The sequence below is a fragment of the Linepithema humile genome, chromosome 1 (genome assembly GCF_040581485.1).
Source record: "Linepithema humile isolate Giens D197 chromosome 1, Lhum_UNIL_v1.0, whole genome shotgun sequence".
Taxonomy (NCBI): Eukaryota; Metazoa; Arthropoda; class Insecta; order Hymenoptera; family Formicidae; genus Linepithema; species Linepithema humile.
The window spans coordinates 10,427,777-10,455,611 of record NC_090128.1 but is presented as its reverse complement, the minus strand read 5'-3'; the positions used below and the strand labels follow the sequence as shown (position 1 = coordinate 10,455,611).

The following is a 27,835-nucleotide window of genomic DNA, read 5'->3' as shown; positions in this document are numbered from 1 at the left end:
TCTCGTCTGTAAAATTTATTTTTATCTTACAATTAAATTTTATTGGCAATATTGTTTAATATTTCGATTCAGATGTTAATTGTCATAGAGAAATTCTATCTAATTAAAATTGGCTCAAAAGCACTTACGAGATATCGGATTTGCATAAACATTTAATTATGGTATTGCAGATAGAGACTCTGCAAATAGATAATTTCGCTAATACGCATAACAATGATTCATGATGAGAAACACTGCAATATACAAAAGTATATTAATATTACGAGTATACAAAAAGTGAAATATTACGAAAAAATCAAATATTTTTAATATCTAGATTTTTTAATATCAGAAAATAGATGCGTCTGTGTGTGATTTATATCGGTCATAGTTCAATGTTCCACGTTGCGCGCTTTACATGCATTGAATGCATCGCATGTAATGCGCATCTTTTTAAAATTTAAGTGATTTTTAGTATGTAATTGCTCTTTTATCGAAAAACAAAAATCGGATAATTGGAAAATCTCGAACAGTTTTTTTTTTTTTACCGGAAATTGAATATCGGTTGTTAATTACACAAATGTTTTTCATGGGCGAAAGAGTCGTGGTTATATAGTGACGCATGTATGCGTGTTAAGGGACCATCATTCATACATGTAGCACGGTTATGCCGCAATTGCGTGTACGAAGAAATAGTTGTTCCGCATTTTGCTGACACCGAGCGCTTCACGCTCGGTGGTTACGCAAGTAAATGAATGCGACGTACGCAAATAACACGTCCCTCATTTACCACTGCCGACTTAAATTGTGGAATTATGATTTATATTTTGCGTATGTGTACGAGCACGTGTCTATGGAAACGTAACATTGATTTAGCATCATGTTGATCAACGTACGAGCGTACACCTTCCCGCCGCTTCGATTGTTATTATCGCGTTTAAGCGATTGTGCAAGCATATTATATTTTATGATGATCTCTCGTACATATCCCTCTCGGACAGCCGCCGTTTCGCGCATTACCGACAACGAATATCTCGCATACAATGCGTTAATAAACCGGACACGAAGATCGAATTGTTCCGTTGAATTCACCATGTTGCATTGAGATATCAACTAAACGGTTACAATAAACGTGGATATGCAAGATAAAATCACGCATTTGATGAAACGCGAGATGACTTAATTATGAATAGATAATCAATCTTCATGTTTACGCAGTGCAAATTAGCGTGTATCATTATTATTCTTACTCCGATTCGTCGATCGTGATACTTTTACACTACACAAATGTTTATAGACAATTTAAGCAGAAATTTTAACAAAAAAATGCTTCTATTTTAATTTTACTTTCTGCTTGAATATTTTCAACGTCTAAAATTTGAAAATTCTATCAAAGGTTCTTTTAAATATGCTTCTTCATATACTTTTAATAGACTTTTAAAGATCTTCCGCAAGAGGTAATTACGAATACACTTTTCTAGGAACTTGAGAAAATGAATCTTAAAGGAGAAAAACTTAAATTTAGATTAATTCTCTCAATCTCTAAAAAAGAAAAATTGCATCACTGTTGCACTCAAGCTTCCTGCATTATTCCGTACTTCTTTTTCAATTGGAAAAACCATCGATCACGATAGTTCATCGATGGATACCGCCGTCTTTTTCCGATAAAAATGACACGTGTTTTTTTCACACGTTGACGATATAATGATTAGCACGAATATTATCAGAAGATAAGCTTACAATCGGATCCATTGACGTGATCTATGGTAGGTGCTTTTCCGGGGAATAGCACAGCTAGAGTGGGAGATGAATTATAAAATACCGTTCTACGGTGAGAGGTCTTACAGTTACACTTTGTCCGTTTGCTGCACCAAAGTCACGCTGTACGTGCGAGCCTTCATCGGATCACGTGTTTATCCGCGAGTGTATCGATAAGAAATCCGCCGAGGAAGCTACAGCCACGCCAGTGTAACGTTAGTATCATTTAACTATACTTCATACATGCATCAAAATATATCGATAATAAATCATTTCTAGTTGAAAAAAACAAAGTTTAAGTTTTTTCGCTGATAATTTAAATTGCTGTTAATTTTTTAACATTAATAACAACCTTACTATCGCGATATTTAAATTGCATGATAATTATTACTAAACTCGGAAAAAAGTTTCACAGTATAAAAGCTTATCGATTCATTTCCCGCTCACCGCGGGCCCTCTATCATGTTTTTCTCTCTCTCTCTTTTTTTTTTTTTTTTGCACACAATCTCGTGTTGTAGCTCGTTGCAATAAATCATACACGCGTTTGCCGTATATGTTCAACAGTTTGATGTGTGTACATTATAGATGGCGGACATAAAACGCGATCTCGTTCGTGTCATTCGTGATTCACGTGACTCAAGGGGGTTTGACGTTACGAAATTAGCGCACGTAATTAACGTCAGCACGATTTTCGGGGGATGTCCCGGCGCGGCGGAAGGAGTAATACGCGATTTTCGAACGGCACACGAAGGACGAATTATGCAAATTGATTGTGATAATCATTGCACTTCGCTCGTACGCCGCGACTCTTTGTAGCTCGCATATTGTTCCTCCAGGCAGTAATGCGCACGCGTAATGGCACAGAAAGGTAGCCGCGTTAATTAGGGATGAATTAATTAACACGCTCAGTTAATTACAATGCTATTAACTCATCTCGCTAATTAAAGCGTATATTTATTTACGTTAAACACTGCTCTTCTCTATCGTCGCGGAAGAAAGCTTATGGTAATGATATAGGCTATTCATTGAGAGAACAAAGAATAAATAATCAATGTGCGTAACATCTCGCATGCGCCCTTAAATTCAAATTTAAAATATCGAAGATATTAAAGCGACAAATTTCTCGCTCGAATAATTAAATATGTCACGGCCCGAAAGTAATTATTTTAAATTAGTTGTTAATAAAACTAGAACATAAATATAACTTTTAGTAGCGTCAGCGTGCCATTTCGATGCAGATGATCACAAGGCATATGAATGTACTACGTTGCATTCCATTTCCAAAACAAAATACGTCATACGTCAAAATGATACTCGGCTTGGAAAATTGCACTCATTCTCAAAAATATGCAGAACAGTGCATTTTTGTAAATCCAAAAAATTGGGCAATTAAAAATTCCTCACTAGAATATTACGCAAAAATTGTATAAACACTAAGATACATTTCTTATTTGCATTCGCCCCTCAAAAGTATCATCAAGTGTCGTTTTGTCCAGAGTTGTTCAAAGCGCTAAACCAAACTTTGAGATTTCGCAGAGAAGCTACGAGATAAATAACGCCGTATCGAGTGTAATTATAGTTATAATAATTATATCATCATAAATCAAGAAACCTGTTGTACCATGCAAGTCAATATAATAGAGGAAAAAAATACAAGAAAAATTTGTAAGAACAAAGCTAACTCTTTCTCTCTCTCTTTTGTGAAATAAAACCATTATATTGAAACGCCGAAATTATTCACTGGAGCCTGGACTACGGAAGCTCGAAATTCCGTCGCGATTCCTAACTTATTTGTGATGTATCCGCGATTACCGCACCGGAAGATTGTCGGAAGTACAATAAATAATCTTTATATATGAATATGCACTTTTCCAATTAAATTGCATGATTGTGCATAAAGCAAGTGTCCCCAGATTCTTGCGCAAGAAAGTCAACGCTTTTATGTTTTATGTGAGGTTTCAATGCGTCCCTGACTTCGATTAGCGGATATGGACATTAATCGCCGGTAAAAAAAAAGTCAAACTGCACGAAACGCGAATGCCAGTGGGCAGCGGCGAGTGAACGTCATTAAATATGATTTCGTCCGATAGTCGGAATTGCACGCTCACGTGTCGTCGTGCGCCACATAAATCGTGCCTTTACGTTCCCGTTGCGCTTCTATTGATCCGTTAAGTGCCATTAAGTACGATACCGAATATCGTAATCGATATACGATCGTCATTCTTCACGTCACTTTCCTTTACAACCGACGGGCGCGACGATAAACCGGGCTGTAGCATTTAGGACAATAATCGTGACAGAGATGATGTTTCTGTCATAAATAAGAATGAACAGCCGGTAACCACGGTAGTACCGCGGTAATAAATATCTTTTAACAAACGCTTTGTCGCAAATCATTCATTATTATTATTTAACAACAATTTTAGAGAGATCTATTACGTATTATGCAAATCAATGAATCACGAGTTTTCGCAACGATTGCAGATACGCTGTCATTTTGATATTCATTGTTCACAGGATGTCGTACGATCTGTCGGTCGGTGCAGCATGCCCGGAGCCTTACCTCGGGCCGAGCCTTGCCCAGGTCTGTCCAGGATCGCAATTCCTGACATTTATGACAATCTTGGATTCTCTGGTACGATCCCAAGAAACAGTGTCCGAGTCGTGCAACCGTGTAAGACCGGTGAACCCGCCTGAATACTATTACGACTTCATCGTTGTGGGCGGTGAGTGAATGGACTTATGAATATTGTTTACTGATTTATATGAACTTTCTAGAATTCTTATTTAAATGTATGTCACTAACACGCGCTAGTTTAAAAACTTGTACTAATAATTTAAAATTTTTTAAAATATTTTCTACCATTTTCTTAACGTTATTTAAATTAAATTTTCGTAAAAATAACACTGTGTCAGAAAATTTAATAAACAACAATTTTCCATTTAAATATTATAGTTGAAACATACGCACATTTTTAGTTTGCAAAAACTAAAGAGAGGATTTTTTCATGATATTTTTTGCAAAGTGCTAGATATACATATATTAGTTTTTTTTTTCATATTTATAGTGTATCATTTTGCTGACTGAAACTATCGTTAGAAAATGTTCCATAAAACTGCAGAAACTGTAATTATGATGAGAACGCTTGATTAAGAGTAAAAGTTTAATGAGTATTTACTACGTCGAAAGAAAGAATTGCGGGAAGTAACGGTTGGCGATTTTCTAATGGACGAGTGAAATTGATCGACGTAATTGGAATGTATCCTTGTGTGCTCCTTGTGTACTCGAGTGATCGAACAACCGGTTTGAGTATCGACTCGAGTGTATGATAACAATCACATTAACCTTATTAAAGTAACGAGAGTGTATCGCGAAAATGAGTAAACAACAGATCGTTTCACCGATCAACGCCCGCCGTTACTCGAACGCGATTTTGCGAAAAGCTGCCGGTAATAAATAGAACGGCACGCGATAGAGCGAAAGCTAGATGGTGCGACTCGTAAATGTCGTTCATTATGCGTGAAAGTCAGCGAACCGCAATGGGAATAATAAAATAACGCATAACCTTCGGAAAGATGGAGATGGCTCTACGCGAGAACGCTCATAACCCATTTTTTTTTAGACAATAGAGAACTAACTCTAAAAACGACAAGCAAAACGAAATGCAGTCTATATCATTCCATTATATCAGGATGTATATATAATGAAGTGTTAATGACCCAGGAAAGTGCACAATGATTATTCATACTATTCGCACATTATTGCTACTCCGTATCTAGCAAATAGTACTTCGATAACAATATAAACGAATATAATCGCGGTGCGCTATCAGGCAATTCGCTCAATCGATGCGTGATATCTATATACCCGATATAACGAGAGTATTAATAAAATATTTGCCGATTATATAATTCATAGCAAGAATAGAAACCGACTGATATTTCGCCGGTAAATTCCAGCTTATCAGAGAAATAATAACTCCTAATCCTTTATATACATATTTTAGCGTGTATTCTAAATCGGATTTTCCAACGTGTATCATTCAGCGTCGCGCTTCGAGAGAAAATCAACTTTTATTCGTTTCGGCAATGTTCAGGACTAATTTTCTATACAATTAACACTTTCCGCTGTGTGACCGTCGTAAGAGCAACTATGTATAAACTCGGAAATTCGTGGGATTGCGCAACACCCCGCTGGGGAACAAAGGGTTAATAGTGAGTCTCTCATGGCAGCGAAATATTCGCCGTGACTTTCGACATTTACATTCAACTGGCGAACCGCCGTGGAATATCCCCATAAAAAAAAGGCAGGGGAGAGTGGGAGAAGCACATAATTGAATATTTTAGTATGCGGTTGATAAAACCTGTCGCGTAAATCCTGGCCCGGAAATTCGGAGCAGACGATACCGAACTAGGGATCGAGCGATCGAAACTAATTTTCTTTGCCTCCCTCTCGGTGATTATTCTCGATGGGACTCGCGGGATATCCGAACGGGAAGATGGAATTTTTCAGTGACTCTACCGGTTATCCAGTTGTAACGCGTGGATGACCGCGCTTCGTTCGTCATATCGATCGCCAGTTCGAATTTCTGCCCGTTGCAAGTAAGAATCTGTATCGGTCGCGCACGCGTACAAAAAACGCGGATGTAAAAATATAATGAACGTAGAAAGTCACTTAATTTCTTCGGCTATTATTATGATCGCTGTTTCTAATTAGAGAATATGACATCCCGAAGCGCGTTGTGTAACAATACACACGCAATTTTTCCGACTAAATATGTGCTGTCGTAAGAGACGTGCAGATGCAGAAATAAATGTGCAGAGTAGCATCTGTGTGCGAAATGATTAATTGTTGCGTTGGTGTGACCAAAGTGTATTACCGCGCAGGTGAGGAGAAAATATTAATAACCGTCGTCGAGTAATTAGCGTGATGCTTATTAATTATTCCGTCAATGCCCAGTCGGGAGAAAGAAGCTCGCATGATAATTATAATGGCACAATACTCGAAGCAGAAGTTGGGAATAAAAGGGTTGAGAACAACTGGAAAGCGAAAGAAAATGGGTTTTGTCATTATCATTAGGGCTGAGCGGAACGTGGCCGCGATAAAGCTTGGCTCAATAAAATCGTGACACGAATAGCACAGCGTGACGTCGTACAAATGAAAGAATCGCAAAGATGTCTCAGTGTTTAATCCTAATTAGTCACATGGGGTGGATTTCACCCCAGCCTTTTTTTGATCTGGAATACGGCCCATTAAATTTGAGAAAATGGGACTTGTTCCACCATATACCGGTAGTTTGAACCTTTAATTACAGATTCTGGTAGATATTATTTGAGTTGGCTCTTTAGTGCTTTTCTGGCAGCCATCCGAAGCGGAGCGTCCAAAATTGTGAGGTGGATAACACCCAGTGTGACTATTACGTCAAAATTCTGATTTCCGCAGCAATTTTTTTTCTCCTCTTTTTTTGGTGCAACATCAAATTGTAAATATATAATTAATGATTCTGAAAGTTAGAATTATCAAAAAATTTTTATATTGTTATTTTATCGATTTTATAAATAAGAATTTTTAAATAAGAATTGGCATTGCTAATATTTTAGCGTTGAAAGATTTGCCAACGACTACCGAAGACCGCCCGAAACTGGAGAAGCATAAACGCTGTCAAGTGTGTCCCAGAGGCACCGACAAAAAAACATACCTTGAGTGTCCGAGCTGCAAGCGACCAATGTGCGATAAACATCGCACATATTTATGTGTCGAATGCACTATGGGCATTAAATAATAATTAGAAATGATATATTTACTCTTTTTCTACATCATTATAATTTTTTTATAATTTTTATATTGATTTTTTTAAAATAAACAAAGATTCTTCCATAAATTCATGGGTATCATTCTTTCGTCCAAAATTCTAACTTTATTCGGCAAAATGAATATACTTTTTGGAAAGACCATAAAAGTAATAATATCTCTCTGAAAGCATGTCATTTTAGGTTTATAAAACCATTTTTTTTTTTTTTTAGGTTAAAAATAAAAAAAGTTATAACGATTTTTGTGAAAAAAGTTATTTTCAAAACGGTTTTTTTTTCAACATTTTTTTTGCATATGTAAAATTAAATTTCTTATATATAATAGACATGCTCTTGTAAAAAAGGGCCAAAACTTATCTCAGTATTTTTTTTTTTTTTTTTTTCTTTGCATTTTACAATAATTTATTGCAGTGCAAAGGTGCGAGGGTGGATTTCACCCAAAATGACTATTACGTCATTTTTCGGAAGTGTGACTGAACAGGGTTAAATCGAAAATATTTATTATGTACCAAGACGAAACGATCAAAATAGAAGAGAGGAATAGTTGTGTCAAAAATCGCGGTGGAAGTTCATTATTCCGTCATTTTATTATTCAGTCGACGCAAAGAATGATGGAAGTGCACTTGTAACAATCTGGAAAACAAGCGCCCCTTATCGCACCGAGATCTCCCCGAATGCAGAAGATGGATTAGCAAATCAAGATAAAATACCGGTCGGAAAAAGTACAAAACGCGCAGAATAAATACGGTTGGTGCGCAGCTATTTATGTGGCCCGCGAACGTAGTTTTGTATATAACATGCGGAGTCTAAACTCGAAAATCCATCAGAATAACAAACGTTTTTCACGCGCCGTTTATTCAACATTTTGTTGCAAAACGAAAGGAGAAAAAATGTTGCGCGTCTCCGATGAAAAACGTAATACGAGGCTAGATGAAGAAATATGTATGAAATAAATATGTTCAACATAACATTAACAAATGAAATAATTATCGTGAAACGTTTCATAACATTTTACGCTGCAAAACCATAACCGGAGTAACAAATTAATGAAAGAGATGGAAACATTTTCATGCGTGGTATCCGAAGTAACAATAAATATACAATTTCCGTGAAATGTGCGCGGAAATTTAACAAGCTATTAAAATACTAATTAAAAAATAATTGGAAATAGCTCGGTTTAAACGCGTGGGATCACACGCGCGCTCGGGATCGGCGCGAATTCGGCGTCCGAGCTTTTCTCGCTTGAATCCCGCCTCCGTCGAGTAAAACAGAAAAACACTGTAAACCTTCCCCGGTGGCGTTTACATGTTTGCTACGGCCAAACACAGTTATCACGAATCGTCGCCCGTGCCGCGGTGGCAATTGTTATTTGTCGTGTTCGGGAGCGCGCGGCGCTCTCACGGCGAAAATGCAATTCGACGCGCATAATCGTTCCTACGCGCCGCGTTCAGATGCGATATTAATACAGACCGTTATTTATTCGGTTGCGAGGCGCGTGATTATTGCATCATTAATTTAATTACCGCCCCGCGCAGCGTCACCTCTTTCCCTCCGTTCCGCGCACATCGTCCCGCGGAAACCGCCTCGTCTGACGCGTCATTACACCGGCGACGTTTCGTTCCATTATTCCATACGTCCTGTCCGAGCCGTCGGGAGATATAAATCCTCGAAGGTGGTAAAATTTGTTGGGAGAAAGGAGGGCGGGCGGTGCGCGCGGATAGTCCGCGCGCGCGCGCGATTGCATGGCGATGCAGAGGACGGCGCATAATGTGATTTAAACGGCTCAACGAATTTTATACGCTCTTTGCATTTCGGGATAATTCGTACCGGCGACGCGATCGCCCATGCGCGAACGCGCGCGAGCGTCCGACGTGCATTTTGTTTATACATTTTGGCGACTGTCGCGGCTCGTTAATACGCGTGACAACTATAGCGCACACAGATGCAGAAACCGGTATTTAGCAAATTATTCGTGAACGTTGAATTCAAATCGAAATACTATTAGTAATTTAAAATTGGGGAAAAAAGGGAAATGCTATTTATCATGTATATTGATTTAGTCGCTTTAATCTTCTGTGTACCAAAAATAACAGTCATCATTTATCAAAATCTGATAGATTCTTTTTACTTTTTTTATATTTTTCAATCGTTTTACGAATAATTTACAAAAGTAAGAATAAATATCAAGCCGTTAAATCAATCTTTAAAATTGCTCGAAAAAGAATCTTTAAAATTAACAATAAAGTATAAAATACGGATGCTTAAAATACGACACACAATGTGTTAATAATTGCGCGTAAAAGAAACTACGCGTGCAACGCAGCAAAAAAATTTTTCTATCTTATTTTGTGCAACAAAAAAATAAAAAAAGAAACAATTATACAAAATACTAGCAGGTTGGTTTAATATATTCATAATAATAGTTGCATCTCGCATAGTAGAATAAGTTATAAATATAGGTTGTATATTTTATATTCGTTGTTTTTCGAGACTCTGTGTCTACAAACCCCAAGTTCGCAATTTTTCACGGCAATAACAGGCAGTGAGATCGCCCGTGTTTTTCCCCCGATAGGGGCGCGACTTTTCCCCCGCATTTTTCGCCGATCAAACACGGCTGCCTGCACAGCTAGAAAATAAAATGGCAGCCGAGCGGAATAAATGCGCATCATTCTGCATCTGCAACGCGTCAAAACGCGATGCGCTAAATACTGCCCGAAAAATAGACTAGCCGCGTTGAATACGATGCGAAATCTCAGCGGAAAAATTCCCGCTCATCTTCATTTTAATAATTACATATCGGATCTTGAATAAAATATTCGCAATTTTAATATCCGCGCTGCATGCATCTTTCGATACGAGAGCGTGCATTAACTGGCACGAATATTCAAACGAAGTTTTAAACGATATCGTTGATATTTCTAAAAATCATTTGTATGACCAGTAATGCGCATTTGTCGAAATATTCGGACATCTAGCGAAATATCGGTTTAATTAATTAGCAGCCTTGGAACATTTAATATATTTGAAACATTTAAAACGAAAAATATTGAAGGTCTAATTCACTATTTAGTTCAATTAAATGCTCAATAATTATCCGTTAAATATTCTATGTACAGAAAATTTATGGTCAACACACAAACACGAATATTCACTGATATCTCTGTAGATGTGACAGCTGAATACGCTACTTCTGCATTGTTGGATTCACATCATTTATTTACGTCTTATAAATGATACTTAAGTAGTCGATATAACTGCGTTCCGCTCGCTAACGCGTCACGGTTCTAACACCGAGGCTCGTTTCTTACGAGCCTTCCTAGACGAGTACTAATTGCAACCTGTCGTGGAGTTCCTCACGTGCGGCCGGTTTCCGATTACGAGTTATTTCTAATCACATGGCAATCAGTGAGTCACATATTAACGTCGGCGTCGGCGATTGACGCGATCCGCGCGGCGCGGATAAGAGATGCTCCCAGAGCGAGAGCGGAATAAATTTCAACGGCGGTTAAGTTTCGAAGCGGAAGCAACGGTAACGTTCAATACTAACTACTCGGCCGCTATCTCTACATCTTAAGTAAAACTGTCAGGAAGCGCATACGGTAGCCGCGAAAATTACACGTACGTGAGAAGCAGTGTAGCGTGGCGTACGTAAAATCCGCGATTCGGGAAGCGAGCGATCGCGAGGCGATATACTTTCTTTCGCGCGGCGATAAATCACGGACCCTTGACCGAGAAGCGGTAATGCCGCCTACGGATAAGTAAACTGTCGAGTACCGGCGCGAGCGTGGCGGCCGTAAAGATACGAATCGACGAAATGGGAATAAGTGGCGTGAATGTTTTGCGCGCCGATACTACCGCGGTAGCGAGCGAAACGAGGCAAAAATAATGTATCCACCGCTCGTTTTCGTGGAAAGGGACTTCTTTCCCCGCGTGAAAAGGGACTTTGTAGTTTCACCGCGATTCGAGCAAAATATGGCGAATGCACCGTACGTCCCGATTGTGTCAAATCGATTGCCACGCGCACGGTGACGATCGTAAATAGCGCGGGAGAAGTCGTGGGGAGACCGCGAGAGAAAAATCAGTGTACGTACGGTCTTTCTCGTCTATTCACTTCAGATTTGCTCGTTCGTTCGTTCGTTCTTTCGTTCGTCCGTACGTTTCGTTCGTTCATTCGTTCGTTCACTCGCACGCTCGTCGAGCGATGCATCGCGGGCTCCTTTCAGTAGGTGCATATATGCGGCTGCGTTATACGCGATGCTTACATAAGAGGCAGGTCGTTTTTATCAGGGAAGAACCGTTTTCACCTGGTGGTCTACGGTTTCGTACAAATGCAGCCGACGTTACAGCGCGGAAGAATGGAAAAGAGGGAGAAGCCGCGACGCGCAGAGAAGAAAACGCCGCCGGCACACGCGCTGAAATTATCGTGCTCGCGGATTATCGTGGATTTTCAAAAATTCGGTGTCCTTTCTCTCCCTCCCTCTCCCTTCTTCCCTGCGGGCCTAGTGGAAGTAACAAGCCGAGAAACGTTCGCATTGCGACACATAAATTAGGCGCGCGCTCTCCATTGCGTTTTTCCAGCCTCGCGGCGGCGTGCGCGCTTTTTGCTCGTGACCGATCGATATTGGAACTGTTCGATAAGCGTTCCACTTTATCACTCCCTCGTCATCGCGCACGAGATTTAATAATATATAAGCGATACGGAGAAGTATTATTACTCTATAAAAAAAATATGATTTCTTTGTTATTTTCCGAATACCAATGGCTTAATTTTTTAGGGTGGCCAACGATAATTTAATGACATGGGAACACAACATTTCGAGATTATTTGCTCTTATTATTGAATTACATAATAAACAAAGATATTATAATGTTTACAAATAAACATAGTAGCTTAATGATTAATTATCAAATGTAAATTAGCTACCGAAAAGAACACAAAAAGCAAACAAAACTTTATGACAATTAAAATCAACAACAAAATTGCGACAATATTCGTAAAAAATAATACACTGTTCTCTTGATTTTCAAAGAAGTTAATTAAAAATCGCTCCACAAATTCATGAATTCAGGGGAATGTATTACTGTCAATATTGAAATTATTATATACACAACAGCGATACATTTATTTAAAATTATAAAGTAATATTTAATTATAATAAATACAATATTAATTATATCAAAATAAAGGATTATTTGAATAAGCAATAGCAGCACCCATTTGTTTGCCTTTTGTAAATATACGGTGCTTCATATTCTGATTTTCAAAGGTTAATAAAAGTAATCGTTGTCCAAGTATTCTACAAAATCTCATAACAACTCCACCAATCTTTATTACTGGCGAATGTCGTTGCCACAGTCGACTCTATTAAAATTCCCAGCGGTGCTAGAGCGTTTCGGCTAATGTTACACAAAGCAAGAACGCTATCTCTCCCGCAAACGTCATATTTCCACTTATGTCTTCAGCGTCTCTCACGAACGCGCTCGTTACAAAGAGGGTTGTCAACGAGTGTTTCAGTATATATCGCTATGATACATATTTCATGCAACACAAAGAGGAAATTACTGTGCATGCAATCGAAATAGCCAACCATAAGATACCGTCTAAACTCGAACGGCGTCGAGAGAATATTTTTTCGATGAACGCGAACGCATCGCGTGGAAAATCACGCGGAAAGAAATGACTATCGTGCCCCGTTGCTCGCGACGTTACCACTTTACTGACTGCAAAGAGAATCCGGGCGAATGCCGAAAGAACGGTGACAAGAACGATCGCGATCGGACGCAGTCTATTTTCCGCGCTGCTGCGCCGAGAACGGGTCGCCGATCTGCGAAGAACGTAAGAAACGAAGAACAATTCCAGAGTGCAACAGGGAGAATATTTACTATTCCAGCGAGGCAAGAACGACATTTGCATAAAGTATGCTCATTAGACAACATATTTTTCTCGATCTGCGTTGAGTCAAGCATGAAAAAAACAGGTTAAAAATGAACTTTCTAAGAAAAAGTTAACATTTCAAAATAGAGCTATTTAAAACTACATAAATTTATCACTCGTGTACAAAGTAATCATAAAAATTCAAACGTTATCATTTATTCTTGCCTTGTAGTATTTTAAGCAGCAAAACCATTATTATTAAAAATAAATATTCTTCAATAAATTTGCTTCAAACTTTTTATTTCTGTATGAGCGTAATAAAAAGCTCGGGATATTTATTGAAACATATAATTTGTTCAAGTAATAATGTAACCAATAAAACTATTTAAGCAATATTATATCTCTGAAGCAATATAATTAATTAATCCAATTTGTGTTCACGTTTGCTTATTTAAAGTACGTACATCGAAGTTTGTCCGGAACAGAAAGTAATTTCCCTATTAATTGCTGAATTCAAATTAGCTCTCATAAAGGAGCTAATTATAGACATCGTTAAGCTGATTTAGTGCGGATAAAATTCTTCCCGGTTTGTTCCAACTTGGCGTCAATATGAAAATTCTTCTTTAGAAATGCGGGCTCTCCGCTTTTACGGTTGCAGCGTCAAGTTCAAGCGGACGACTAATTACCAAGAGACGAATTTGGCGCGTGCGCAAACCCGCGTGAACATGCTAGCACATTTTTCTTCCTTCCAGGACGTCTTTCTGGACGCTATTTTCATTTCTATTTACAGACAGAAGGAAGAGAACCAGCGGTTTCACCGCGTAACTCGTTTTTCTGCAAACGGTAGCGTCGTGCCTCTTGAGCACGTTACAAACACGTTTAACAACCATCAACTCAAACGCGAGTATTCCATCGAGCGGAAGAAGGAAAAGTGGCGCGATCGGAAATATTTTATCGCGTGAATTGTAGTCGATAAATCCATAAATTTCATCTCTAAAATAATGGAAACATGTGCAATTTTTCAAATAACATTACGTCGGCTGTGATTAAGTAAATATTAATTTTACTATGTACTATTAATGTGTGAAATTCATTTATAAATCCATTAGCAAAGATGTTCAATATGTTAAAATTGAAAATTAATGCAAATTTTAATTTTCTCGATTAATGTAATATTGAATAATAAAAAAATAAAATAAGAAGTTTTATATAAATAATATGTATAGAGAATACATATATCACATGTTTATATGTGCCATATTTATGGATTTGCGAAGCACGCGTCTTTATTTTTCAAGATAATTTTTCACTGTACGATAATGCCTGTTATCGAGTGCACCATTACAGCGAGAAAGATTACCAGTTCGTTACACTATTATGATTTTGGGGTCATGCAAATAATGTATCGCCCTGCACAAATCCCGGTATTTATGCCAGAAATGCAGATTGGCTTCCACGGATGCGCTCTGACCTCTATTATGAAATTACCGTGGCTTTTCGTGTCGGCAAAATATACTACGCTTTAAATAACAGAAAAAAATTTCTTGATTGAAAAATTTTTCTCTTCGACTCTTCAAATCAATCATATTAAAAAACTGATCAATTCTGCCAATAAAAAATGCCAATAAAATACGCTTCCGCATGTAACAAGGTAAAATTCAAGTTTTGCGTGCGCGCCAGAACATTAAGCTGTGAAAACACCGTGCGTAAGTGAATTCATACGGAAGAGATTAGTCAAAGAAGAAACCAGCTGTATTTTAGCCGTTACACGTGAGCTGATTTACATGGATGTAATTATGCGCGATCGACAAAATAGAGAGAGTAAATCGTATTACGCAAGTGGCGGTTGCTATAACGCGATTTGATACACATGCGGAAATGCTAATTGAATTTCTTGATTAGAATATCCCGCTTGTAATCCGTAATATCTGCGGGAAAGTAGGATTCGATTAACGCGATTTCGATGTAAGCGACGGACCAGCGGAACGTATTTACGTCACATGCAGCTCATATCTCACGGTCTCGTTGAGTTAATCCGTTCAATTAATCAGACGTTACGAAACAAAATAATAATAAATACGAATCGTCAGTATGAATATTATCGGCTCATTTTAATAAAATAAAAAATTTTTATGTAAGGTGAAACAACGTTATTAAAGTTCTCGTATCATTATATCTGCGCCGTATAGATGTTCTAATTATGCCAAGTTGCGTGACCCTTTTAAACGAACGTCACCGATAATGCAGTGACATTCGCAAATTTCAACAGACCACGCAATAGCACAAATCTTAACTTGCAGAGAAGCAAGCTTGTTTTCCCTCGAAACTTAAATTAGCAATTCATTTGCTTAGTGTTGCGAAAAAAAAGTGATAAAATCTTTTACTTAAGAGGTCAAAGTATATTTTAGAATATCTGCTGCTCATAATATTCCAACCAAAGATAAAAATACGGGCATGTAAATTAGCTCGATATCTAATTAAAAGGATACAAGACACTCGAAACTATAAACATGTCAATCAAACAGATTGTTTTGCAATTATCAAAATAAAATAACGATTACAAAATACTTTGGCATAGATTTCTCATACACATATAAATTATGTATTCTACAGTGCAGTTTAACAATATCAGAAAAATTCATTTAAAAAAAAATGAAGAAACGTGATTAATAAATGTGATTAAATCTGGAAAGGAAAAATATAAAGCGCAATTCGTCAAAATCTTCGGAGCGTGCAAAAATGTGATACGTGCACGGTACAGCAATTACGCACAGCTCTTGGCAAACCATTGCCAAGGCCTTAACTACCAGCTTTCCAATGTGCCGCAGACAAGCTTTTTCGCAACAATTGATAGGATCGTAATAACAAGAGCCGCAGCAAACTACAGTACATCCGGCGATAGTTAATTAACATAACAATCTGAGGCTATCCATTACGTCGTTATGTCGGCACTATAATTATCATCGACTAGTGACTTTTCAGCTCTTATCGGGCACATGGGACTACTCTCTTCCTGGCTTTCCTCGCGCCTATCATTAATACATATATGGACGGCGAGGGGGCAATTCGCGATTAATCCGTCGGCGATGAAACCGCGATTTATCGGTCGATGATAAATCTAATCGCCAAAAAAAGTTAATTAGAGTCGCGCAGATGTTTTCCTTCCGGCGAATGCAATTAACAGCGTTCGCTTGAAGCCTGTTTCTTCCACTCGCCGTCCGTCAAGCGAATGCATTTTTCTCATAGCATCCCGTTCGCGCTGAATAACGATAGGACTTTAATGACTTTTGTCGCTTCGGAATTAGGAGGATCAGCCGGTGCCATAGTGGCGTCTCGACTAAGCGACATACCCGAATGGAAAGTTTTGCTGCTAGAAGCCGGCCCGGACGAGCCACCGGGTGCCGAGGTTCCCAGTATGGTGGCAATGTTTCTGGGTAAGTTTCAATTGGACCTTTCGTATACACAGTCCTGTTGTTCTGCTATCTACGCTATGTTCAAACCTTACCACGATAATGAGCATTCAGAATGTTTCGTACGTGTGGCTTTAGCTACAATTCAGAATCAATTTCGATTTTTAGCTCAACGTCCAACATTGATTTATCAGAAACTTAATGAGAAATATAATGCCAGAAATATTCGAGTTTTTCGCGCTTTATTTTGAAAGATTTTCCTACGTCATATGCAATCTCTGACGTTAATTATCTTGCTAAATAATCTTCATAACAAAATTCCGTGCCAATCCGTTCAAAATTCCATAAGAATTAATGTTTTAGCACCTCGAAAATCTAATTTTGAGACAGGCATTTAAAATGCTTAATATTCAACGATTATTAATCTTCCGATAATTTTGTTACAGAAGAAAATTGATTCCAAGAATAAAATTGATTTTAAATTCACGGAAATAAAAACCGACACGATGTATCTGATATATTCATATTTCTACGGGAAATTAGACCATTTTCATTATAAAATATGATGTTTCGAGTATCTCCCCGAGAGAAATTGTTGCAGTGTTCATCTGGAATCTATATTATTGCGAGAGCTGTTGCGATCCGTTGCGAGTTTTACGCATGTTAAACGATCTGACAATTTTGCCGATAGGAACTGACATTGACTGGCAGTATCAAACCACGAACGAGATGAACGCTTGTCTGTCAACCGGCGGATCCTGCAGTTGGCCGCGCGGTAAAAACCTAGGCGGGACGTCCGTCCACAACGGTATGATGTATAGCCGAGGTCACGCGAAAGATTTTGACAATTGGCTAGCCATGGGTAATACTGGATGGAGTTGGCGCGACGTAAGATCCCACAGATTTGCCTTAGTAAACTATCTTAAATAATGATCCATTTTCAGATTATTCAAATATGACTAATTTCTATTAGTGACAAAATCTATTTAAGATCCAATCCATTTAAAATACAAGGCTTATAAAATTGAATCATAATTGAGGATAACAGAAATTATCGTTTCAGGTCAACGCAATTCATTTATCATTTGTCTATAAACGGTCCTTTCAAATCTGAACTTTTGAAGTATTATTAACATATGTTCTAGTCCATGGTTCAATATTACAAACCTCGGTTCAATATTATTTAAGTTCCTTGAAATTATATTCAAGACCAACAAAATCTATTGATACATTATCGATAAATATTTTTGTCAATTTTGAAATCTTTGGAAAGAGATAAAGAAATAACTTCCTGGGAATAAAAGTAAAAATTTTGTTAGGTTTTGCCGTACTTCATGTGTTCTGAGAACAACACAGAGATACGTCGAGTGGGTCGCAAGTATCATTCGACCGGTGGTTTGTTAACCGTCGAACGATTTCCGTGGAAGCCTGCAATCGCTGACGACATTCTCGCAGCGGCGAGCGAAAGAGGGTACCCGATTAGTGAAGACCTGAATGGAGACCAATTTACAGGATTTACCGTGGCTCAAACCACAAGTAAGAATGGTGTCCGAGTGAGTACTGCCAGTGCCTTCCTTCGACCGGTTCGAAGGCGACGCAACTTACATATCGCTCTAAACGCCACCGCGACGAAAATCATTGTCCAGCATCAGAAGGCCGTGGGAGTACAATTTTATCAAGTTAGTATATATTTTTATACATTTTTCTTCTCTTAACCCCTTTTTTCTCTTCCCTTTCGCGAGATCAATGGCACAGGAGATATTCTCTACTTTATATTATCGTGATAAATTGACTGTTAATATATTAACATAATACTTAATAATTAAGTTAATTGGTAATTATTATTTAAAAAAGAGAATGTTGGCACGTAAAGTTATCAAAAATATTTACAATTTCAACAACAATAAATCAGATTTTTTTTATAGTTATGTGGCATAAAAGTCTAATATTATCGCAAAAATAAAACTTATATAATCATCAGTTTATATAATCATTCTTCATTTAATCATATTCATCGCGTTTTACCTCTTAGAAATTACTTAAAAAAATAATTTAATTCTAAATCACAGGCCTCTATAAATATTGAAAAATTTTAGTACAACTAAAAAGAAGTAGAAATCTCCTGCGTGTGCCATCTTTTATAGACAACAAAATTAATAATGTAGCTTTCAAGTTGCCACACTTTGCAACAATGTTATTAAGTAATTTTTTAATATTCGTTAAATGTTGCGCAAATAAGAAATTTACGAATATTTCCGGAAATTCTATTTGTCACGATATTGCGAGTAAAAGATTTTTATCTAGCCGAGAGTTACAGAAAAACTATTGCTAAGTTCTATTAATACGTTGAACGCCATGCTTGAAAAAACTTGCATTATGCACGAACGAGAATTTGCCAAGGGTCTTATATCATTTTATTGTTTTATCTATATTAAGCTATCTATATTAACGCTCTAGTAGCCATGCGCAAAAGTCACGTAATAGAATCACTTTCATGGGTGTTAATAACGTAATTTTTGTCCCGTCTGCTGCTTTTATAAATTTTTCGTGTGCAAGCTAATAATTGATTCGTTCTAGCTTAGTTGTCGGACGTTTTTCAATCTCAGAAAATGAGTAAAAAATCAAGCTGTTATTAGTGGCTGAATTTCAACTTGGCAACTTTGCTAAAGTAGCGAAAATCTTGTGACGCGTAAAATCTTGTAAAATAGGCGTTACTAAAAATAGACATATATATATTACTGCATTGCAACATGTAACAATATTGCGCATCATCGGGAAACTTTGCTTTTTGCCAACGGTTACCGGCACTTAGACGCGAAATCAAATTCGCGCTTCGAAATACGGGGGCGAGTTTAGTGATGTGAGTTTCAATGAACGCATCTTTAGGGTGGTGAACTTCGAGTTGCCCGCGCCGCAAAGGAGGTAATCGTTTCCGCTGGCGCCATAGATTCACCTAAATTGTTGCTACTCTCCGGAATCGGACCGAAGGAGCATCTGCAGGCGGTGAACGTCACAGTCGTAAAAGATCTTCCAGGTAAGCAATCCATTCATTGCACGTAAATTATTAATGAGGTCGATACATCGTTTCAAAGGAACAATAATCGTCCGTCAGAATTGCGCGTAATTCCGTAATATGCGAAAGTTTATTAATTCCACATTAAGAAGATGGTATCGAGCTAGACGTAAATATTATACAACGAGGAACTAAATGAGACTTTTGTGCTGTAGAAAGAAGATTAATTGCTCATTACTTGAAGAAATTAGTTTTTCGAGTTCCTCGGAGCGCCTCTTGTTTAAAGGATGAAATTAACTTCTCTGAATAGGTGCGAGAAGTCCACGTTAGGACGTATACCAGTGAAAACTTTATGCGAAAGCATAAATTTGACATTTGTGAAACGCGCTATGAATCGCAATTAATTGAAACGAGCAATTTCGACATTTCGCCGGCGGGAATTACGACGAGATTGATAATCACGTTTCCGATCGGTCGCGCTATTTTGCTCCAGGTGTCGGCGAGAACTTGCATAATCACGTGTCCTACACTTTATCGTGGATCATCAATCAGCCGAATCAGTACGACCTGACCTGGGCGGCCGCGACGGAATATATCGCCTTTCAGAAAGGGCCAATGGCGTCGACGGGTCTGTCGCAATTGACCGGAATGCTACCGTCGGTCTACACGACTCCGGATCATCCCGACATCCAGTTGTTCTTCGGCGGCTATCAGGCGGCCTGCGCGACCACCGGCGAAGTAGGCGCCGTCATGAACGGGAACGGCCGCCGTATCAGTATGTCGCCGACGATGACGCAACCGCGTAGCAAGGGTAAGCGGCGCAATAATCCGAAAGTGCTGAACTCACGTTCCAGAAAAATGCTAATCAAATGGTAATCGCGTTGAATTTATTATCGATTACGGCCGTGCAAAATTCCATACGTAATTTAACGCGGAAATGATAGATCCAGCTCGTCCGGCAATCAGGTTATTACGAAATCTCTACAAATTGATTAATTAATTGCTTCTCGTTACATACATCGGCGATCCGTGAAACGCACGCGCGAATTTCAACAGTTAATAAATCACGCATCAGCGCATTCTTTAATCGCCGGTCAATGCTGCCTCTAACGAGTTGAATGGCTTCAGGAAATCTACGTCTCGCTAGCAATAATCCTTTCACGAAGCCAATCATGTGGGGCAATTACTTGAGTGACCCCATGGACGTCGCGGTACTCGTCGAGGGCATCCAGATCGCGTTATCTCTCGGCAATAGCAGTGCCATGGCCAAGTATAATCTGACTTTGAACAACGCGATATTGGCCGCGTGTTCCCAACATCCATACTCGAGCAACGAATATTGGGCCTGCGCCGTGCGTCAGGACACCGGGCCGGAAAATCATCAGGCAGGTTCTTGCAAAATGGGACCATCGAACGATCCCTTGGCCGTCGTCGATCAACGTTTACGAGTGCACGGCATCAAAAATATCCGTGTGGCCGATGCATCCATCATGCCGCAGGTAAATAATAGTATAATCACGGAAATATCACTTTAATCAAAGCTCATCTAACATTACTTTGATTTCAAAAAGTATTTTTTATTAACTTGAAAAAGTGTCAGTCGCTTAAATTTGATATTTTATGGCCAACATTTCTGTTCTAAGATTTATTGAGATTTTCGATTACGTAGGAATAAACTTATAAATATTCGTGCTGCAATATCAATAATATGTTTCAATTTCTGTCGTTTCTTCTTAGTTTCATTTCAATATTTCGTTCGATATATCTAATCTTCGCGAAACTTTTCCGAAACTGTGAAAACTCAGAAAATACAAAAGCGTATTTGTGATTAAAGGTAACGTCCAGCAATACAGCAGCTCCGGCCATGATGATTGGCGAAAGGGCAGCCGCGTTCATCAAGTCCGACTGGAAGGTTGGCGGTACACAATGGTACGGGAAACCACCTATCCATAGCCCGATATGGAAAAACGACCATTGGAAGCATCATTAGTCACCAGCAATTTACCATGTTTCCTAGTTCTCGCACGACGGTCGACAGTTCACTGGACCTATTACTATGGGGGATCAAGTACATCGATTGGGATCAAGCTGTATGGTAGAGCCGGGCTCCACGATCTATCTAGTCTCTTATGATCCATCGCCTATTTTCCCTCAGCCTAAGAAAGCCAACGTGAACGCGATTCCGAAAGGGCGAGGACTCACTGGAAAATCCTGTAGGGTGCAATTTCCTTTCTCTCCGGCATCAAGCCAGATCACATCTCGCTCGATCGCTCGAGCGCTGGATTGGATACGAAATTACGTCACAATGTGCAATTACTGTTACTAACACAGCGAGACGGAGAGAATCGTGCAATTGAAGATTGTCGTCGTACTCGCTGTACCGCCATGTTTCAATATCCAGTTAAGAATTTCCTAAGATAGGCGCGTCTCGTAGCACCGCGGCTTATGAAAGATCTATCGTGGTCAATTGACCGCGACGTTGCGAGAGCAAATTTTTCATACAACTTACGAGTATTGTATTAACTATTATCGTTAATTCCTCGAATGAGTTGCAATTTCCTATTTGTTTAATTACGTTTAGAGTTACGAAAACAATTGGATGTACGCACGTATTGATAATAATATATGTGCTAATAATCTCTCCTTCAAATTTCTAGTAGTTGTAACGTATAATGTGCACCATTCATGGACTTCCTGTTGAAATAATGACCAAAGACAAAAATTCTGGTACCTGGTATATCAACGGCCAAAAATGTAGTGATTAATTGTTAACAAAAAAATATGTAGAAAATTAAATGGATTATAAATATGGATAGCTCGCAGAGTGCGAGTGTAAATCAAAATACTGTAAATAAACAAGATTGCATAGTACGCAAAAACCAAACGGAACATCGCTCAGACCCGTTTCCGACTATCCGCTCCTACTGCATTACGAATTATGTATTATAAAAAACGCATTAAAGTATTCAATGAAAGTTTCATACAAGTTAAACGCGTAAAAGAAACATGCAAAATAAATTTGATAAACGAAATTGTGAATTATAATAAAATCACTTAGTCTAATCAAATATAAGTTTGCTTGATGATGTGACATAAATATTTAAAATCTTGAAAGAAAAGATTTTTGATATTCATAATAATTAAACTGTTATAAATATTACTCTGATCGTGCAATGCAATTTTATGTTTATGTTTGTGAAATTAACATTTCTAAGTTTTGTGCTAAATTTTTACATAAAAAAACTTTACTTCCGAAAGGCAGAATGGAAATGAGGAAGGAAGAATGGAAATGAGGAAGGCATAGTTATCTACGCCATTTGCACTATTTTACTGACACGCTATTCATCAATTTCTCACAACGATAGCACGTACAATGATTTACAAATGTGTATGACAAGTACAAGCTATAACAAGTGTCGCTATTATCGGCAAGTTATGCTTAAACACTTAATCACAACCTAGACATTTCGGGGAACGTGCATATGCACATGCGAAACGGGTATATAATAAAGAGCGACATCGAAAAGAACATCGTAATCGGGAAGCAACGCGCAAGTGGAGCGGAGAGTTTTCCTTACGAGTCTGAGGACAAGCGCATTTACGGAAAATGGTATGTTGATACGCTTACGGATGAATTGTTCCGCAAGGAAGAGTGTTTAGAAAAAAGTAAATAGCGAAACAATCGAAATAGTACGGTTTACAAGCGTGACAAAACTAATTTTTTCAATTTTTAATGCAAATTCCACGGTTTCGAGGCAATAATAAGAGAATATCGAATATTCTCTTTCTTGTTACTAAAACTTCCTTCCAACACTTTAAGATAGAAATTAAAACGCGGACGAAGTATAATTCAAAATAAACTTATACTTTTTGCCTGCCGTAATTATTTTTAATTAAAGTTTTGTGAAGTTTTGTAAAATTAATCGAGAAAATTACGCGATATTCAACGCGTTAAATCCGTTTAGATTATTACGCCACTTAAATTTTGATTGCGCGTATAGTGATTTCGTGATAATGATAGCCGTGATATTCACAACGTAATAAAGCATCATTATGCGATGTATAACAGTTATACGATAATAAAATTGATATCAAGATCCTTAATCGCGGCAGTATATTTAATCGTATAAACTATACGTTGTGTCGTGTTTTAGAGTTTACCAGCGTATACACCACAGACACCGTGTCCGTCGCCTTTCGTATATGGACTCTCATTGGAAGACGTCTGCAGTGCCAATTCCACAAGCTCATTTCTAACTCTCGTGAGCACGTTAACTGCTTATAGCTTCGCAATTAACGATCCATGCCGGCATATTACACCAATCACAAAACCCGCTACTTCTTATGATTTCATTGTCGTCGGAGGTAAGATAAGGCAAATGTAATAGATAATTATTCGTTAAATTATATTTAGCACATGAGATTGTTGCACGGAGAAAATTTTATATCAGAAATTACTATGTACGGCAGTAGCCGCGGACTGTAAAGGAATTATAAAAACTTTTACTATGTTTTTCATATGTGAAACATAGTGAAAATTTTCGGTCCGCGGCTTCATGATTCGCGGTTAATGTCGTACATAGTAATTTTTTATATAAAGTTTTCTCCGTGTGATTAAATTGTATCGTCGCGAATAAAAATGAACTAGTTAAATATCAGGATCATCACACAGTATCTTGTTTTTTAATTTAGGTGGCGCGGCTGGATCGGTCGTGGCCGCTAGGTTGAGCGAGAATAAAGATTGGAATGTACTTCTCGTGGAAGCTGGACCAGATGAACCAGCCGGCACCCAAGTACCAAGCAATCTACAACTCTACCTCAGTAATGCATCTTAGCACTCTTGTATCAGCCGAGATTTGTGATCGTCCGTAATTAATTTTAATCGTGATTGCAGACACGGATCTGGATTGGAGGTACAAAACTTCGAACGAATCTCACGCTTGTCTGGCAAATAACGGCAGCTGTTCCTGGCCAAGAGGCAAAAATCTTGGCGGATGCACTTCTCATCACGGTATGGCTTATCATCGAGGTCACGCAAAAGATTATCAAAGATGGATGGACATGGGTAACGCGGGATGGTCATGGGAGGATGTACGTTGAAATAGTTAATTGTAGATTCGTGATAGCGCAAAATGTTATTAATAAACATTTCTTGTTAGGTGTTGCCGTACTTCAAGATGTCGGAAGACAATAAAGAAATTGGAAGGGTCAGCGCTAAGGATCATGGCACTGGAGGACCGATGACAGTTGAAAGGTGCGAAAATACGTTTTCCTAAATTCATTTTCACTACACCTTTTCTATGGTGTAGCAATTGTTCGATTCACAACATATCAAGTAAAGAGAATTTTTTAAGATAGTTGAAATGTTTGGATAAATATGCGACTGTAATGTTGCATTAATTTAAACAAATTATTTAAAAAATATTCCAGTGTTGTGTGTGTGTGTGTGTGTGTGTGTCGCGTTTATCTTTACATCGCAATTATCGATTGAAAAGTTAAATGTGATTTGTACATTTAGAACTACAATATGTCTTTAATGCAATCTCTATAGTTTTCTTGACGCTTTAATCGGTTTATATGTACGAATTAAACTTTCTAATTGCTTTCATTAATAGATTTCCTTGGCAGCCACAATTCGCTTGGGACGTAATAAAGGCGGCGAAGCAAGTAGGCTTAGGATCCACCGAAGACATGGTGGGCGAGAAGATCACAGGATTCACCGTGGCGCAAACAATTAGCAGAAATGGCGTTAGACTTAGTGCTTCCAGAGCTTACCTGTGGCCGCATAGAAACCGCAAAAATCTGCACGTCGCTATAAATGCGACCGTGATGAAAATCACTACACAGAAAGTCAATTTGAAGTTGAAAGCTACGGGAATTGAGGTCTTTATGGTGAGCTTATACATTGTATTTCTCTTTAATTTTGATGTTCACGATTATGTTTTCACAAAACAATTATATATTTTAACACGTGATAATTGTTTGTTTTTAGAATGGCAAGAAGCATATAGTAAAAGCGAAAAAAGAAGTAATTCTTTCAGCCGGTACTATAAATTCGCCTCAACTGCTGCTCCTATCGGGAATCGGACCGAAGGAACAGTTAGAAAAAGTGAACATTAAAACAGTTCTCGATCTACCGGGAGTCGGTGAAAACCTTCACAACCATGTGTCATACGGCATAGACTTCACTTCCAAACAAACGAAACAAAATCTGCTAAATATGGACAATGTCAATCAATATATAAACAATCAAACCGGCCCAATGTCGTCTACGGGTTTGGCTCAACTCACTGGAATCTTGGCGTCTAGCTATACTACCCCGGACGATCCGGACATTCAGATCTTCTTCGCCGGCTATCAAGCTGTTTGTGATACAGGCGGTAGGATCGCGGATTTAAATACGTACAATAATAAAGAGACCATCAGAATTACCGCCGTAAATCTTCACTCACGCAGTAGAGGTAAGTTTATAATATATATAATACGCATGTGTTCCAAAATTTTAGATCCGAATCTTGATGAAACAAAAATCGTAAAATTCTTTTTCTAATAAAAAAGTAACACGCGTACTTCATAATATGTTCAACAAGATTTTAAGAATATTTTCTTTCTTTTTCTCTGTGCATTATCCATAGAAATTATTTAAATATCTTTGTCTACTTTAATATTAAGAGCTCAATAATTTGTTTTTATTCTATCCTCACGATATCAATAACGATATTAAAAGAAAATCCATTACAATCAAATGATAGTTAAACATAAAGAAAATAAAAAATAAAAAAAAATTTTTTAATTAGAAAATTTTCTTTTTTTCTTTTTTTGAAGAGCAAAAATGTAATGAATTTCAGGCCGAATCACGCTTAAATCGAATAACGCCACGGAGCCCCCAATCATCTGGAGTAACGACATGGGGCATCCGGAGGATAGAGCAATTATTTACCAAGGCATTCAGTATATCTTGAAACTGACAAAGGGGATATCATTATGGAAGTATCGTTTAAAAATGATGGACAACACTGTCCCGGAATGCCAAAAATATAAAAAACATAATAAAGTTCTGACCGAGGAATATTGGGATTGCCAATGCCAATACAATACTCGTCCTGAAAACCATCAAGCCGGCACTTGTAAAATGGGCCCCTCTGACGACCCGATGGCTGTCGTTGACCCAGGTCTTAAGGTTCACGGCATAGATAATTTGAGAGTGGCTGACGCGTCCATTATGCCAAGGGTAAGCGCATTTTTCCATCAATATACAATTTTAATCAAGGTATCAATAATTATTTTTGTTTTATATTTTTTTTCGTTAATTTTCTGCTACCTTTGTCTTCATTTATTCACTGTTGTTTTTGTCTTCATTAATTCACAGCTATTTTTGTCTTCATTAATTCATAGTTGTTTGAAAACTGATAACATCACACTACAATATTTTATGGCGCAAATAATATTTTATCGAATTTTTCGATATAGGACCCGTTTCAGAGCATGAATTTGAAATCTGTAATTAACACGCGTTGTTTCTTTTAGGTGGTTTCTGGTAATCCTGTTGCTACCATCAATATGATTGGCGAGAGAGTGGTTAAATTTATCAAGAACGATTACAATATGATTGATAACTGAATAAGAACGAAAAATACATCTATATGTTTCTTCTATTCTAAAAAGTTAAGAATCTCTACGTCCGTTGATATATTTTGACAAGTTTTATCTATTTATAAACATGACAACTTTGTGAAATATTTAATTGAAATGTATTGCTGTTAACAAAATAAATAAATAAATAAATATTCAAATTTACACAATTTTGTTTTCTCATATAGATTGCCAGTCATTGCGTTCGCTAAATTTAAACTAATTTTGCATATCAGTTACAGCAGTAACGATAGGATTATATAGTTTAGTCTCGTCGCATACAAGATTTATCTTTATTGTTATAATAATAAAGATAAACGTTGTGTGTGTGTGTGAAAATTATGTACATGAGTTAGT

General features: G+C 37.8%; 2 protein-coding genes across 5 annotated transcripts in view; one reads left to right on the top strand and one right to left on the bottom strand.

The window, feature by feature from the left end:
* The window catches only part of LOC105677193 (kin of IRRE-like protein 1), a 337,620-nt gene that overhangs the window by 216,531 nt on the left and 93,254 nt on the right, over window positions 1-27,835 (bottom strand). The gene's annotated exons all lie outside the window — the stretch shown is intronic.
* On the top strand, window positions 1,813-27,648 carry LOC105677195 (uncharacterized). The gene is made up of 19 exons (XM_012375627.2): window positions 1,813-1,952; window positions 4,255-4,463; window positions 16,729-16,857; window positions 17,525-17,721; window positions 18,153-18,512; window positions 19,720-19,867; window positions 20,340-20,657; window positions 20,975-21,345; window positions 21,681-21,775; window positions 21,864-21,943; window positions 23,440-23,456; window positions 24,001-24,211; window positions 24,539-24,667; window positions 24,741-24,937; window positions 25,006-25,100; window positions 25,462-25,738; window positions 25,839-26,307; window positions 26,695-27,077; window positions 27,374-27,648. Exons 2-19 carry the CDS (start codon window positions 4,256-4,258, stop codon window positions 27,464-27,466), a joined length of 3,777 nt encoding a protein of 1,258 aa, XP_012231050.2. The 5' UTR covers window positions 1,813-1,952; window position 4,255; the 3' UTR covers window positions 27,467-27,648.